General features: G+C 33.8%; 1 protein-coding gene across 1 annotated transcript in view; it reads left to right on the forward strand.

The window, feature by feature from the left end:
- Nucleotides 1-6545: 6545 nt before the first annotated feature.
- The window catches only part of Rassf9 (Ras association domain family member 9), a 34256-nt gene continuing 24577 nt past the window's right edge, over nucleotides 6546-16224 (forward strand). Inside the window, exon 1 of the mRNA XM_026391423.2 lies at nucleotides 6546-6592. Within this exon, the coding sequence (XP_026247208.1) occupies nucleotides 6546-6592 (47 nt within the window). The remainder of the gene's footprint in view (nucleotides 6593-16224) is intronic.

Consider the following 16224-nt stretch of genomic DNA (forward strand, 5'->3'; position numbering starts at 1 on the left):
AAAATTCTGATAAAATTTTCTTTCCTGCTGACATACCAGGATCAAATAAGATATCACATATAGAAATGCCTTGTGTAAAACACAACATGACATAATAATATTACTTACTACAAAAGGTGAATGCATATTTAGAGGTATCTATATACTTGTATGCCCATATTTAATTTTATTAAGTATCTCTGTTTCGCAGCTTTCAAAACTTTCTTTGTAGTTGAGCAACCTAGCAGAAGCCAGCCTTATATGGATTTGTCATTTTTATCTCATTAGAGTTAATAACAGCCATGTCTACTAAGTGAAGAAATTTGGCCTTTTATTTAGGACACAGGTATCTGACCAACACCCAGCCAGTCAGCTATTCGAATCCTGAGTTTAATTAATTAGAAGCTTTTTTAATGGAAGTGCCTATTGAAGCTGCATGAGTAATTAGACACACTGGCTATGTAAGTCCTACAAAGCTTAGGAGTGTCATTCTAAACCTTTATGGAGAATCAAAAGAACACTGCTACCATAGAATCCTAGAGCTGAAATGGCATCTCTGTTTCTGGGCTTTACTCAGACAGCTCAAGTTCTTCATTTTTCCCATGCTTAAAATCTCTTGGGTTATTTCACAGCTCAGGACACAGACAGTATTTAAAAAGTTTTTGTTAAAAGTCACATCCATCACAAGTTTTAGACACAGTTTCTCTTACCATGAGAAAATTTAAGATAAGAAGGAACTGAAAAAGTTAGATACTCATTGTAGATCGTAGTAGCAGCAGCACCAGGAGCTCTGGATTCAGCTGAAGTATTCATTCACCACTAACTTTCGTTTTTTTTTTCCTACCTTCTGATATAGACAACACTGTTTGTTCCTTTTGTAACATCTGATTGCTCAAAGATTTGCATACAAATTTTGGACCCAGGGTTCTTGCCAGCTCTGATTTCTGAGTTCTCTTTTGATTGGAAATGGGATTTTGAGTAAGTCAGATAGACCGATTGATTTTAACAAACTATTTAGCTTGTTATTTCCTGACAGATTACTACATAATTGGGGACAAACTGGCTCACGGTCAAGTAACCATATGTAATCCAAGACTCAGAGTCGCAGCTCTGCTGTTCTTTTTTATGCAGGCCCTGGGGAAAACTGGCTCCTACCAATACAGATGCCCATGATAAATATACTAGTAAACCAATTTAGTCATTAAAATGTGGAGAGGAAATTAGTAAGAAGAATACATCATATCTACATAAGACAGATTTAAAAAAAAAAAAAAAAAGGTCCTCTTAACCATTTAATGAAAAAGGGAAGATTCATATTGTTACTTTCTGCCTTTCTCAGATAAGAAAATTGAAGCTCCGAAGGAAGGATAAATAACTACCCAAGGTCTCTACTAGGAAATGACAGAGCTCTGATGTGGACCTTCATCCACATAGCTTCAGTACTCCTGCTTTTAACTCCTGTTCTATATGTGCCACTATTTTTTTTTTTTTAGTGATGTAGTACACGCCACAGTCAAAATCAGACCCATATAATGAAGAACCTTGAATACCAGACTACTTTTTAACTTAATTTGGAAAAAAACCTAAAAGGATTTTATATGGGAACAAAAAATGACATTTTAATATTTTTATCATGTATATGTATGTAGACAACATAAGATACACATGTTATAGCGAAGCAGGGAGCTAAACCACCAAACCTCGTGTCTTGTGTTCTGATTAAATAAAATTTAAAGTCAGACACCAAAAGTCATGCAAGAGAACTTATCATAAGTGAAAGAGAAAATGAGGTGAAAGTAAAAATAGCAAAGGGAGGCTCAAGCAGAGAGCACTCTCTAGTGGGCCATCTCAGAGCACAGAAAGGCAAAGGAAACAATGCTGTCTCCAAATGTATTACTGTTTGGTGTTTACCACAAGAACTTGGGACCACCTTCTGTACTCTTTGCCAATCAGGTATTCAACTCCTCCTTCACATTGGGTGGTGGAGTTTTTGAGCATAGTTGGTTCTTTGCAGAACTGTCATAGTGGCCATCCTATTTAGTGGGGTGGGCGGCTTCATCTACAAGTCAATCCCATGTTAATGTGGGCACTGGGGTCAGTAACTGCTCAGATGTTACCTTAGTGTGCCTGTGCTACTAAAGGAATCTTCCCTCCCAGACAATTGGAGACACCTATAGCCATAATGCCTAACTTCACATCAACATCAATAGTCCTTGTTAAGAGTGAGTCCCATTAATCCTTTGCTTTTGACATATTTTCTCATTAGCTCCTTTACTTCTGTTTATTTTCTACAAATTAGCTACCATCCTTTGCTTTCTCATCTACTTTAAAGAAGACCCTAAAGTAATTGAAAGAACACTTGTGACCTTGCCATGCATTTCACTGCTCATTGCTAGCTACCACCTAACACACATATAATAAAACAATTTCTAAAGTGGGACAAATAACATGCATATCATCTCACATAGTTACCCATTTCTCCGTCTGTGGCAGGAGCAGATGTAATCTACTCGTAGCAAAGTCCTAAACATAATACACTGACTATAGACCTCATGCTATACATTAGACCTCTACACCTATGTAATGACTGCTTTGTGTACTTTGTTTTACATCTCCCCATTTCAACCAATGGTAACCAGGAGGGGTGTTTTTAAAAGATTAGTTTTATAATGTATTAGAGAAGGAGGAGGATGAAATGATGATGTAATTGGTGAGAGCTAAGATTGTGTGCTATGTTGTGTATGCATAAGATTGGGTCAAATAATTTTGAAATTTAGTTGTCAGAAAGGGAGTCAATTCTTAATATGAACAGAGGTTACAACTATGCTCTAAAAAATGAACTAGTCTAAGAATTAAACATTTATTTTCTTGGCAGTATGTCCTTCTAAAGGATTTTCTGTCAGAATATGTTTTAACATTATTTCATTTTTGATACCAATTCAACTACAGAATAAACAGTCTTCATTTAATCAAGGAAATTGTTCATTTTTCATTATTAAGTGTCATTTATTGTCTTCCATTTTGATTTTTGAAATGTTAAGCTAAATATGTAAAGGAATATATATTTTCTATCTCTTTGGATGAACTTCATACTCAGAGATGAGCAAAAGGACATTCTAACCATATTCTATCATCAAACCCGTTTAAAAACATTTTGTTTTAGGGAATGTAGGGATTATATAGTTGAATAATCATTATCATTTTAGAAAGACTTCCTATTGGCTCATAAAGGATGGAAATATTCTCATAGTTTTCAAAGTGCAATTTCCAAAAAGCTGACATGTATGAAATTTATGCAAATATATAGTAGAAAAGTGTCAAAAAATTAACTTATTAAGGAAGGATCCAACAACTGTAAAGCTGGTACAAAGGAGATATTATAGTAAGATAATGAAGATAGAATGCTGAGATAAAATTTTTACATATTATGAAATCAGTTGATATTATACATGAAAATAAAACCAAACATTTTGGGTCATCTTTCTTACTGCACAAAAACTATACATATTGCTCCCCAACAAAAAACCATTTGTAACTTATTCATTGAACAAAAGGTTGTTTGTTTTACAACTTAACATCATTCAATAAATAGTTTAAAAAATGTATTATTCTAGAGTGTTGGATAATTTCTGAGATGAATTGTTAGACAATACTCCACTATATCATTGAAAGGACAGGCAGTCTTTTATTTACCTTATTTTCAAGTTTCATATAATTTTTCTTAACACCCTCTACCTCTAGAAAAATACTTAGTATTTAGGCGAATACTATCAGCCCTTTCTATGAATTATTTCATAGTTTTTAAATGGATATCTATGAATATAGGCCTTTTAATAAAATAGATTATTTCTTTGGCAAAAATTGTTGAGAGAAAAGCTTAGAAAAAATTTGAATATTTTGAGGTTATTGCTATATGTAGTCAATTTTTTTCTAAAAAATGAAATGCCAATTTATACTTGTTATGCAGAGTATAATATTCTGACCGTCATAATGACAGAGATGAGCATAATCTTTTTCAAATTCAGCCAATCTGTTTGATTTAAAATAAAATCTAATTTCAATTTAATTATATAGTATGATTACTGGTGAAATGTGACTTTTAAAAGCATGGTTTTATTATTTTCTTTTGAAATTGTTGCTTGCTTACTTTTCTATTTAGGAATTAGTGTCCATGCTTTCCATTTCTTTCTGACTTTAATATCTGAAGGACAATAACCCTTTGTGTTTTTCCCCTGCTTTATTGAGGCATAATATGTACAATAAAGAGTACATAAATTTAATGTGTATAAACTCCTCTGTATTTAGTTCTTAAACATCAAAGAGATGGTCATGAAAAGAATTTATAGGATATTTTATGCAAGGGATAACAACACCCTAAATGAACATCATTTGTGATAAGTTGAAACTCAACCTAAGATTATGCTAATAAAGATGTAATGCTGTTTCCTCTTTCTACATTAAAACTCTTTTATTGAAAAATGCAATACACATACATACGTAAATGCATTAATTAGGGTGGAGAACAGAAACCAGGGAAACATAAGGATATTTGCAAATGTAAAATTCTTTGCAAACTAGTGACTGCAACACTTATATTCATAAGTAAATAGTATAGCTTTAGGGGATTATATTTTGAACAACTTAAGAGTAGCTGGGCAAACTTCCACAATAGCTTAAGTCATTTTTTTCTAATGTTCTAGCAGAATTAAATGTAGAATTGAAACAACAGTATAGCCAGGATTATGTGGGTTTTTTTTTGTTGCACATAAAGAGTATTATACATATGTATATATGTATACATACACATGTATATGACATGTAAAATGCCTTTGTTTGCTTAACATGCTCATATATATAAGCATAAAATATGTGATTGCTATTTCTATTATTGTAAAGGTTCTCTCTGGTACCATTGACTATAGGTCATCTTAAAGTATGTATGTATAATTAACTTATTCTGCTGGGAATATAAAAACATAACTGAATTACAACATTCGCTATTGTAATTTCTTTTACTCGGAACTACTTGGAGATATCTATCTATCTGTGTATCTAGATAGATACACAGATAGATAGATAGATAGATAGATAAATTATGAAAAAATATATTTTTCTGAGCACTGTAGACTCCTGCTTGAATCAGTGGGTAGTAAGAACTATAAACTGTTTTGAGGTCACATTTCGTTTCTGTTATTGGGGATAGTGGTGGGGAGGGCTCCCAAAGAAAGTGTGAGCCATTTATGTGCTTTGCAAGATCTGAGAGCCTCACCAGCCTGAGAGTGATGCAAAGGATCCCGGTCCCTGGGTTTCCACCCCTCGCTTCCTCACCATCAGCTCCAGAAGCCCTTGATCAGAAGCGTGGCCAGGCTGGGAGAGGAGGTGGGGGGCAGGGGTAGGCGGTGTGGGGGCGGGGGCGGAGAACTCGAAGAAAAGTCCTGGGAAAACTCTCCAGGGCTTGCGGCTAGACAAGGCTTTCCCACGGCATCGCTGTCCAGGGCTCCTGATCCGCTCTGCGCGGGGCCTCTGGCACCCAGTGCTGGCCGGTTCTGCTCTGGCTTCCCAGAGGTTCGAGCTCCTAAGAACCAGGTGAAGCCCGTGCTCCTCCACCTGCACTGCCTACATGAGTTCCTTGAAGTTCTCTCTCACTTTTTCCATTTGAGAAACCCCAATAGTTCGCTTTTCCTCAAACTCCCAGGAACCTAAAACTAAAAGCCCATTAAATGCCCAAATCAGGCAGCGGTTGATGTAATGCCCAGTCAGAGGGAACCCTCCAGAGGGTGTCTGTGGCCTTGCTAAGACCCCTCAGCCCTGTGCCCTTTGGTTTATCAGCCTTTGGAAGATGAACTAGAGAGAAGTGGAGTTGAAGGAACTCCTGTGATCATGAACTCAGGAGTTAAAAATCCCAAGTGGTCTGTCAGTCCACTGGGATTCATTCTCCAGCTCCACTGCACTTGAACTTGCTTTACTGGCACCAGGGCAGGGGATTTTTGCATCGGGTGGATAGGCAAAGAAGTTTTTGGCCCTCACTCCTGCTTGCCTCTATCAGATTACATTTCACGGACGGAAGCTGGCTGGGAGGTGGGGGTATTTACTTTTAAATCTTTTATGTGTGTTCACCTTGTGTGGTTGGGTGTGGAAAGCGGGGGAAGGGTGTTTCCAAATCGAGTGAAATTCCCATTCCATGGGTATTACCATGCCTGTGGGGTTGGCAGTTCTTAAAGTTTAGCTAGTCTGCAAATAACTACAGAACACAATAGAGTTCCCCTCCCTTCCCCTCTTCTCTCTCCTCTCTTTTCCTGCTTCCAAACGCCTTCTTGAGGCTGGAGCTGGGCAGGTCTCCAGAGGTGCAGCAGCCACAACAATCCCGCAGTTCAAAGTTAAGCAGCAGTTGCACAACTTCCAGCAACTCTCTCAGCCGACTACTAATGAGCTGAAAGCCAGGAACTTCTGAGGAGGTGAAGAGGAAGCTTCCAGACCTCCTCCCTTCACCCTAGAAACCCAGATACTCCCACCCCAGCCCAAGATCACTGAGATTCACTCCTTGTTTTTCCCTTGCCGGGCAGACCATGGCTCCCTTTGGAAGAAACTTGCTAAAAACTCGGCATAAAAACAGGTAAAGTCGTGTGTGTGTGTGTGTGTGTGTGTGTGTGTGTGTGTGTGTGTGTGTGTTTGGTTGCATTTACTTTCTGATTAAAAAAAAAAGAAAAAACAAAACTGCTTTGTAGTACAAAACCCTAGGGTCTTAGATCTAGTATAATACCTAGCTGGTAAGGATATTTTTCCAGTATGGATGATTGCAGTGATCAGCATAAAACTAATGAGTGAGTGTTTTTGACTCCCCTTTTTTCCGTTTTGGTCTTTTGATCCCCCAAATAACTTCAATATTTTCTCTGGGCTGCCCTGAACATTTGAGGGTAATAGGATGACAAGTTTCATTTGGCTTGAACTGTAGAATATTGTAGAAAGGGTTAAAGTTTTAAGATAGAACTAGAATTCATAGCCACTTATTAGAATGAGAAACACTTCTGCTGATATAAATCCTGAAACAAAGCTTTAGTTCCCCTTGGGAGAGGGACATTCTTGAAGCCTGGAAAGTTCCCAAGTGAAAATACTCTGTAGAGAAAGTTTTCTTTTTGTGAACTGATTCTCTTGAAAATCTTCAAAAAGTTTAGGTGGTATTAGGCACTTAAAAAAGGATTCCAGCACTTGTTTTCCTTAGTCCTTAGTATTACTATTTTACTTTGATTTACTTTGATATTTCAAGCCTGCAGTGCCCACGATATAAATGCGTACATAAAACAAGTGTTAGCGCGGACACACACACACACACACACACACACACACACACACACACTTTTCTTGGGTCAGTATGTACATTTAGGTCCTATTAAACAGTTTAATTATGAATCAAATACTACATTTTTATGCCAAAAAAGTGAGGAGAAATTTAGAGATGGGCTTTATTTTTTAATATATTTGTTTTGGCTCAGGGGCTTTGCTGATATGCTTCTCTCAACCATGCCTGACTGTACTTGTCATAATTTGCTTAGTGTAAATTTAAAAGGATACAATTACATGGTAGGAAATGATATAATTATTTTAAAGTGAATATCTACATGACAATATAGTGATACACTTTAAAATAAATCTTCATATTTTATTTTGTACACAATTTATTTAAAAATTCTGTTTCTCTTTCCAAATATATTAATCCCTTGATTATTTAAATTTCCTTAAAAACTCAAATAGCCATAGTAAATACTGTAAAACTTTCTTAACCAGTTTTATTTGATAATAACACAATCATATAAATGTTATTTATGAAATAAGAATGCTTTATTATATATTTTATAATAAAGTAGTTTGGGTATTTTTTAAAAATTAATAGTGGTTATGAAAACCTAGTTTGTTTTTTAATGGTGACAGTGTATTAAAAAAATATTCCAGAAGAGCCACAACCAAAATATTATTTTAGGTGATTTTTCTGTAGTGTTGTTATTGTACAATTATTTTCACATCTGTTTAAATGCCATCAAGATATGTAAATAGTTACTTTGAAAAAGTGTATTGTTTTATAAAACAAATTCTGTTTCTGGAAAATTGTGTGTACAGAGTTTTGTTTGAGTTTTTTTTTTTTTTTTTTGTAAAGCAATTTATGAATTGTCATTGGTATGCCAGATAACAATGTGATAAACTTTTCATGCTCCCCAGTGACTTTCCCTTAGAAAAAGTACATGCTCCACTTTCATCACATTAGTGTAGCCACCCACCAGCTATTCATTCTACCCATAAAACTAGCTATCATTAAAGAAGGTGAGTACTCATTTTTTTAACTGACATTTTCTATGTAAAATTATGAAAAGGTAGATAGAATATGTTTCTCTGAGAAAACAGAAGGTGATGTTTTATAACAAATGCAAGTGTTTTGGCAAGAGTGGTTAGTAATATTGTGGATATTCTTCAACTGCTCTGATAAGTGCTAGCATCTTTTGTAGATATGTACTGTTTTAACCAGTAAGAAAAATACAAACCACAGCAATGGCCAAGAACATAAATATATGAGTATTTCAACTTAAGTAACAAACGATTCTTATGGTATATTGAAATGGAAGTAGTATATTTAGTGTTGTAATATATGAAGTCTTTTTTTTTCGTCTTCTCAAAGTTGAACTATAGACCAAAATTAGTTACATGGTTCAGTTTATCCATTTCGATTACCAATTCCATGATAACTGAATAAGCCTCCTTCAATATAGAGAACCAAACACTTTTTTTCTAAATGATGAGTTATATACTCTTTTATCAAAAGTGTAACTGATGATAAAATAGTTATTTGATAAGTACTAATGCATTCCATTATATATAATTTGTTGTAAAACACCAAGAAGATTTTGAGTAATGTATTTGTACTCTTGTGACATGTAACTTGACGAAAAGAACACTTTATATTTTGTATTTATCAGCAGGAAAAACACACATTGACAAAAGGAATATTGGGAATTTGAGATTATAGCATTTTGTTTACTGAATTTTTTGCTTGTCTTTTTATTTTGTTCACTCTTAGAGTAATATTTAATTCCTCAAGATTCAACATGAACTATAACTATCTCCTCATGAGGTAGTTCTGTAATTTTTCGCATAAGAGTTTTAGAGACAAACAAGATGGAAATAATACTTTGAAGGAAGTGGTATGAAAACTCTTAGAAAACACAAACTAAAAAGCTTGCAGACATATGGGTCCATATCTGTCTAGACAAACCTGTGTTTTCCTGCCTAGGACAGTGTCTGCATGTAGAGAACCTGTAATATAGTTGTTTGTTTAATTTTGTAAATGAAAATTATAATTTGTATTCAAACTAGAACATAGTAATTATTTTATTGCTTATTCATCATGTGATACAAGCTGGCATTATATAAAACTGTTTAGGAAGGATTGATTGACACTTGCTATAATCTAAAATGTAAAAAGATAGTCTAATAATTAAATGAATTTGGACATGCAGTGAATCTTACCTTACCAGATAATTTATTATAAATTTAATAAGCATTTAATTTAAAACTAGAGAAAATAATCTTCAGGTGACTAATTTTGGATCCCCAAATATGTTGAAAATAATACATGGTCCCAAAATAATTCTATTTGGGCATATAAACTTTTTAGTATTTTTTTATTTCAAACTTTCATATAAATAAAAGACATGGAGCCAACCTAAAATTTTTTATGTTGATAATCAGGGCTAATCTCTTAATATTTTATAATTGTAGTAATGTTTAATTGAAAGCATACAGTTTTAAGAGGGTCTCTTGGTCTTAGGAGATAGATTGTTTACTACGGTTCTGGAATAATAAAATATTCTGGCACTGAAATCTGAACAGTTTGGTATATACCAGTATATTTCAGTCTTTTGTTCAACAAGAAGAATAAAAATGATGGAAACCTAGATATCATTTTCAACAAACTATTCAAGTTTCTGAAATTGTATTGTATGTCACCAAGCAGCCATTGTTTCCTACCTGAAATTCAAAGAAGTAAATAATAAAGCACAGATTAATTTGATAGTTGACTTTCATGTGAACATTCAGTAATTGAATTGAGTATTAACCTATTTAGCTATTTAAACAGATTCCATTTGCAAATGTGATTGTCTTTATGTTAGATTATATTTTCAAGTTAGCAATTCCCTCACTATTTAATGTGTCTCAATAGCAATCACAAACTTTTCCTAAAGTTAAGAAAACTAATGTAACCATAAAGCTTTTTGGAGCACTTGGTGATGAGACATGATTCCTTTGTCTTCACTTAAAAAATGGCTGGGTGGAGGGGCACAGAAAATTGGTTAGAACTTCTGTCAATCTTTGTTAGAAAGAGGAAATTATGGTAGTGAAACAATGTCTCATATTTTTGTCCAAGATTTGAAATTAATTCACATAGATGATTTAACATGATAAAAGATTACTGACTACAAAAATATTTAATCTGGTTTAAAAAAGCCTCCATAATAAATCTTAAGTACTATTTCAGCTTCTCTAGGTTTTTGCTTTACTAACCTCATGTCTTTCCTTGGCTTCTCCTTAACATTAGGATATGTCTATCATTGGCTATACCAGATGTCCTCATAATTTCAACCCCAAATTAAAAGTCCCCCCAACTGTACTTGTAATCATTTCATTTGAAATAAGTATTACAGTTGCATTGTTTTATAATTAGTGAATAAAGTTTTCATTAATATTTGCTTTGGACTCTATTTGAACATATGTGGCCAGGTTTTTTCCCCCCCTTAATCCAGGTACATTATAATGTCACCATAAATAAATCATGTAATGACTGCTTCATCAGAAGTAAGAATTAACTTTTGTGGTTAGGATAAATGTTTTGGCAAGAAGCATTTCTTCTCTCTATAATTAGAAGTATGGTAATTTATGAATTCCACAAAAAAGAAATGATCATGTACTATTTCATATATGCTTCAAATAAAGATTTAAAGTGTTCCCAAAACTGGATTGAGAAATGCCAGATATTTTAGTATGTAAAGATTCATACTTCTCTGAACTTCTTGAAAGATATTTCCCCTGATGATACCTAGTGATTTATGTCGTTAGTTGGCAGCAGATAAACCCATTGTGAATGATGACTGGAATGTTTTATCCCTAGCAAAATTATTTTAAAAACATTGGCGGGGATGAGATTGAGCTTCAGATTAAAACTTGACTTGCACTTAAAAATACCTAAGCCAGAAGAAAATCTACTATATAAGATGTTTGTTGTATTATGTGCCATATCCATGCATAACACTTGTCAAGGAAAGAAGTTCTTAGGTGGATTTTTTGGAAACAAGTTTCAAAAAGTTTGTAGCTGGTTAACAATATAATTTAGGAAATGTTTTGTAACTTAGAAAGTTTTGATGTTGTTTGATTGTTATGCAGGTCTCTCTCTCTCTCTCTCTCTGTCTCTCTCGTTCTGAAAATAAGAGAAGTTGAAATAGGGGTATGTGTCTATCTCTTTCAGGTATTTATGGATACCAGGATATCTGAGCAATTCATATGTCAAAGGGAAAAGTTTGACACACTTACATATTATAATCTTCTTTAATATGTACTTGCTTATGTTGCTTATGGAGTTTTTAAAGACATTCAAATGCAACATTGGTAGGTTACAATGTTGATGTCTTGAAGCTCTTTATTTACTATTTTTTAATAGATTTTGATTCCTTTACTGTGAAGCCAGTTGTAATATGACACTTGCTAGAGAAAGTTCCTGTATCTGTTGTGAAGCAATTACTAATAAAGATGATCACCCAGTACAAAGTAATTATTCTATTTAACTGGAGTTGATTTCAGTAAGGTATTTAATAAACAAGTTTTATGTTCAATGGGTATTAAATGATCTACATGGAAAAGTTTCCTCAAAGGTTTATATCTGAAATCTGGAATACACTCTGTTTTTATAAATAAAGTGACATAAGATTCCTATAAAAAATTCTCACTAAGTTGCTGGGCACAGTGGAGCATACCTGTAATCCCAGCAGCTTGGGAGTTAGAGGCAGGAGGATTCTGAGTTCAAAATCAGCCTCAGTAACTTATAGAGGCACTAAGCAACTCAGTGAGACCCTGTCTCTAAAGAAATTATAAAAAAGGGCTGGGGATGTAGCTTAGTGGTTAAGTGCCCCTGAGTTCAATCCCCAGTACCAAAACAAACACACACAAAACAAACAAACAAACAAAATACTCATTAAGTATAGGTAAATGAGCACAGGGACCTTACCTGTCTTATTCCTTGCTAGATAACCAGTGAGTAGGTGCTTAAGAAATACTTGTTGAGTGAATAAAAGAATTCACCATATACTCTCAAAATATAGCTGACCCCAAATAGTACTTGAGTCAAAGTGGTAGATCAGTGAACTTTTTATGGAATGAGTGCATGGGTAAATTCAAGGATGGATCCATAATTTCAATTTTGACCTCTAATCATCTCTCTTTCCAGGCTCAACTCCTTACCTTCAAATAGTGAATATGATATCTGACAAAAAGATGCTATGGGAAACTTTACTGGGTTTCTGATTAGAAAAAAGAAAAAAAAAATCCAAACAAGAGAAATGTGACTAGTTCTTGTCTGGTGATGCTCTTACCTCATTTCAGGCACCTTGAATGCAGCCATGTGTGTGTATGAGTGAGAATGGTGCTTGACAGTGCATGGCCACTACAGCTGCAGGTGGAACATTTATGTTTTCTCTATCAAGATTTTTGCAATTTGTGAGACAAAGGAAGTGTTAGAAATAGGCAGAAAATTTTGGGCTAAGAAGTTGAGCTCTCTGTCAGCCTAGACTTCAGGGTTAACCCAGCTATGTCACTACTAGTTGTGTGCCCTGGGGCGTATATTTAATCTTTCTCATTCAATAACAACAATAATTATAACATACAAAGGGAACCCCACATTTTTCAATGTTTGTGTGTAGAGAGGGAGCTCTTTAAGTAAAAGAATATACAAGTATCAATTTTTTAAAGAATTCTGAATACTTTTGGGGCTGTAGAAAGTGACTATGAAAATGAAAGGACCCTGGTGGCTTAAGCTTCATTGACCTCATGGTAAATAGATCTCAATCTGCATTTCTTACAATATGTATTTTGTTTTTGTGATTTACATAAATCACCCCATTGGATGTTTTAAATAATGCCATGAGGGTACTATGATTTTCCCTATTCTTACATGTGAGGCAGCAGTGCCCTAATGTGACACAGAGCAGTACAGTAATTAATAAGTGACAAAACCAGGATTCAAATTCAAATTCATGTTCTAAATCACTGTCTACTTGTGGTCTACTGAGGATTTAGTTTCTTCATCTTATAAATAGAGTTATTTCTAAACCATTAAGTGTTTGTATTAAACCTGATTATGTATGAAAGACTTAGCTTAGTCCTAGGACATAATAAAAAGCTCAGTAAATATTAATTTATTTATTCAGTCCTGTTTGATGCAAAATGCTATAAAATATATCTCAGGTTCTAGTATTTACTTGTACTGTGATACTTGGGGCTTTGAAATACTAATGTTCACTCACTAGACTTTCTGTATCACCACTGATACCTTTAAACTTTAGGTAATAAAGATAAAGTATACATTTTTGAACATAATTAGAAGTGAGTTGACAAGTACTCTACAAATTTCTCTTTGGATTTTAATGAAATACTTGAATTCCAATAGCTCTTTAGTTTTATTTTCATACCCCTTTTGAGCTAATTTTGCAACACATAACACAATACATAGCACATCATAGTTACAAACATTACTTGTGTTTTAATAAAAAAGACGATAATTATTAAAATAATTTAGTTTTATATTTATATTATAAAATGAGAACTTAAATATTTGGTAGAGTCTCTTCATATCTAAGATTCTATGATTTTAAAATGTCTTTTGCAGAGTTGACTTAAATTTTATTTGTACCATTATTTTTCTTTCTGAAGATAACTAAAGAAAAATTGGAATTACAAACAGAAAAATAGATTTTTTTGTAATTTTACTTTATCAAACACATGGTGTAATGACTCATAACTTCTATCAAGAAATTTAGCATTATGGTGAAAGTAAAATATGCTTATTTCCTTTTTAAAAAAGATGTAATTAGTTCATCAATGATAATATGTGAGAACTGTTCACTGTTTAGTATTTGCTAAACCCTGTTGTAAGTTTAGCCACATAATTGTATGAGTTTTATGGGAAATAAAAATGTTATTTTATTTCTTTAGGATTGGTAAACTGTGTCATGGGTACTGTACCAGACATGCAAAGACATAACTCCATTCCTAAGAGATTAAACTCCTAATTGAAGAAAATAGCATTATAGTTAAACAGCTCATGCATAAACTTTTTTTTTTAAAGTCACTCTTCTGTGGGAAATGGTCTTTGACAAGGTCGATAAAATCATAATCTTTACAGTACAATTAAGAAAATGAGAATATAATCTCTTGGAATTTGAAAGGCTACCCCTCTGTAGAGTAGGTGTTAAGTGTTAGTGATTAACTCCAAACTCAAAGTCTAGGAGAGAGGAGTAAATGGAGGCAAAGAAAAATAAAGGGTGAATAATTAGGTAGCATTTATTAGACACCCACAGGTGACAGGCTTGGACAAGAGAAGGGAACACAATAAGATACACAAAAATATGTAGGAGGGGGCTGAATCACAGAGAGCTAAGACTGACTCAGACAGGATTATCAAAAGAGAAAACCTAGGATTCAGGTAGCAGTATGGTCAGTTTGGCAAGGGTCCATAATCATGGTTGGGTAGAAAACAATATTGTACAAATTAGGTTACAATGGAAGAGTTTAGGGAAAATTAAGGATGTCTTTATATAATGGTGTTGGGCTTGAAGTCAACTATAGTGGACTGCTCTTCTATTCTCAAATATTAAATCATCAGTTTATCAGACTAAGGAATTAAGATATTTGATTATTTTATGAGTTTTTTGAATTTTAATTTTGTTTATGTAGATAGTGGACCCATTTCAGCAAATTTTTATGCCCACCTATGATAGTACATGCTTGATAGAAGTTTAGTGTTTGAAGCTTATTGATATTCCCCATGTTGATGTTGTTCTCACCCAAAGAATGGGACATATTTTATAGCCACCTCAGGTATCTTTAGTTACTTAAGTGCTGTTTACTTACTCTGATCTCTTTCAATTGCACTGGAATTCCCTGCAGTTACGGTTAACCGAGGAAATGTGACATCCCTTAGGAGAGCATTAGTTTTGAAAGAGCAATCTCCCGGAAGTGGAGCTTGAAGATCCTTATTTTTAGCTAGGCAAATAAGACCTCACAGTTGCTTGGAAGCTAGGAGAGATGTTATTGAAATACCATGGATAAATTCCATGGGTAGAGGCATAGTAGCTTCATTCACTGATGAAGAAAAGAGTGCACAATTGGAAAAAGCATAACAGAAGCAATAGAGGACCTTTGAGATTCCATCTTTACTAATAGTGCAGGAAGCGTGGCACATTCTAGTGGAAGCCTGGAAAGTATTTGTCTTCATTTCTTTACTGCGTGCTCATAGAGAAAGTCAATTATTTTCCTATAAATATTAGAAATGGTCACAAAACTTAGAAAATTAACTTTTTAAAAAAGTTTGATCATAGTAGTTTTACTTTTAATTAGGAAAACTTACTGTAATTATAATTTAGAGGATTATGTTAAATGCTGACTCGTACAATATAATGTTTTACCTAGTTTGTGTGTACTTTGTATTGTTTTAAATATGTTTTAGCATCTAAAAGAAAACAGTTATGAGCTGTCCTGTTTTATTATATTTGTGATCTACATATATGTTTAAAAGTACGTGCATACGACTATATATATTTGTATGTATTTCCCTTGTTATGGCTCAAGATTATGACTAATAATCTAAAAAAAAAATCTAAAAAATAAGTGAATAATACATTTTGGGGTGCATAACAAAACATTGGTGATAAATCCAACATGGAATATATAGAGCAGTGGTTGATAGACAATACAAAAACTATAAACTAATGAAAATTTTCAGATAGTGATTATGGCTACCAGGAAGGAAAAATCAGAGTGCTATAATGAAGAGTACTAACTGGTCTGAGAAGAGAAGGCTTTTCAATTAAGACTTAAATGAATAGAAGGAATCAGCTTTAAGGCTCTGGAATGAGACTGTTTTAGACAGATGGAACAGAAAGCGCAAAGTCATGGCTATGGAATAGGACTTGGAGTTGTGGAAGGAAAGAAGAG

This window comes from Urocitellus parryii, chromosome 5 (assembly GCF_045843805.1).
Source record: "Urocitellus parryii isolate mUroPar1 chromosome 5, mUroPar1.hap1, whole genome shotgun sequence".
Taxonomy (NCBI): Eukaryota; Metazoa; Chordata; class Mammalia; order Rodentia; family Sciuridae; genus Urocitellus; species Urocitellus parryii.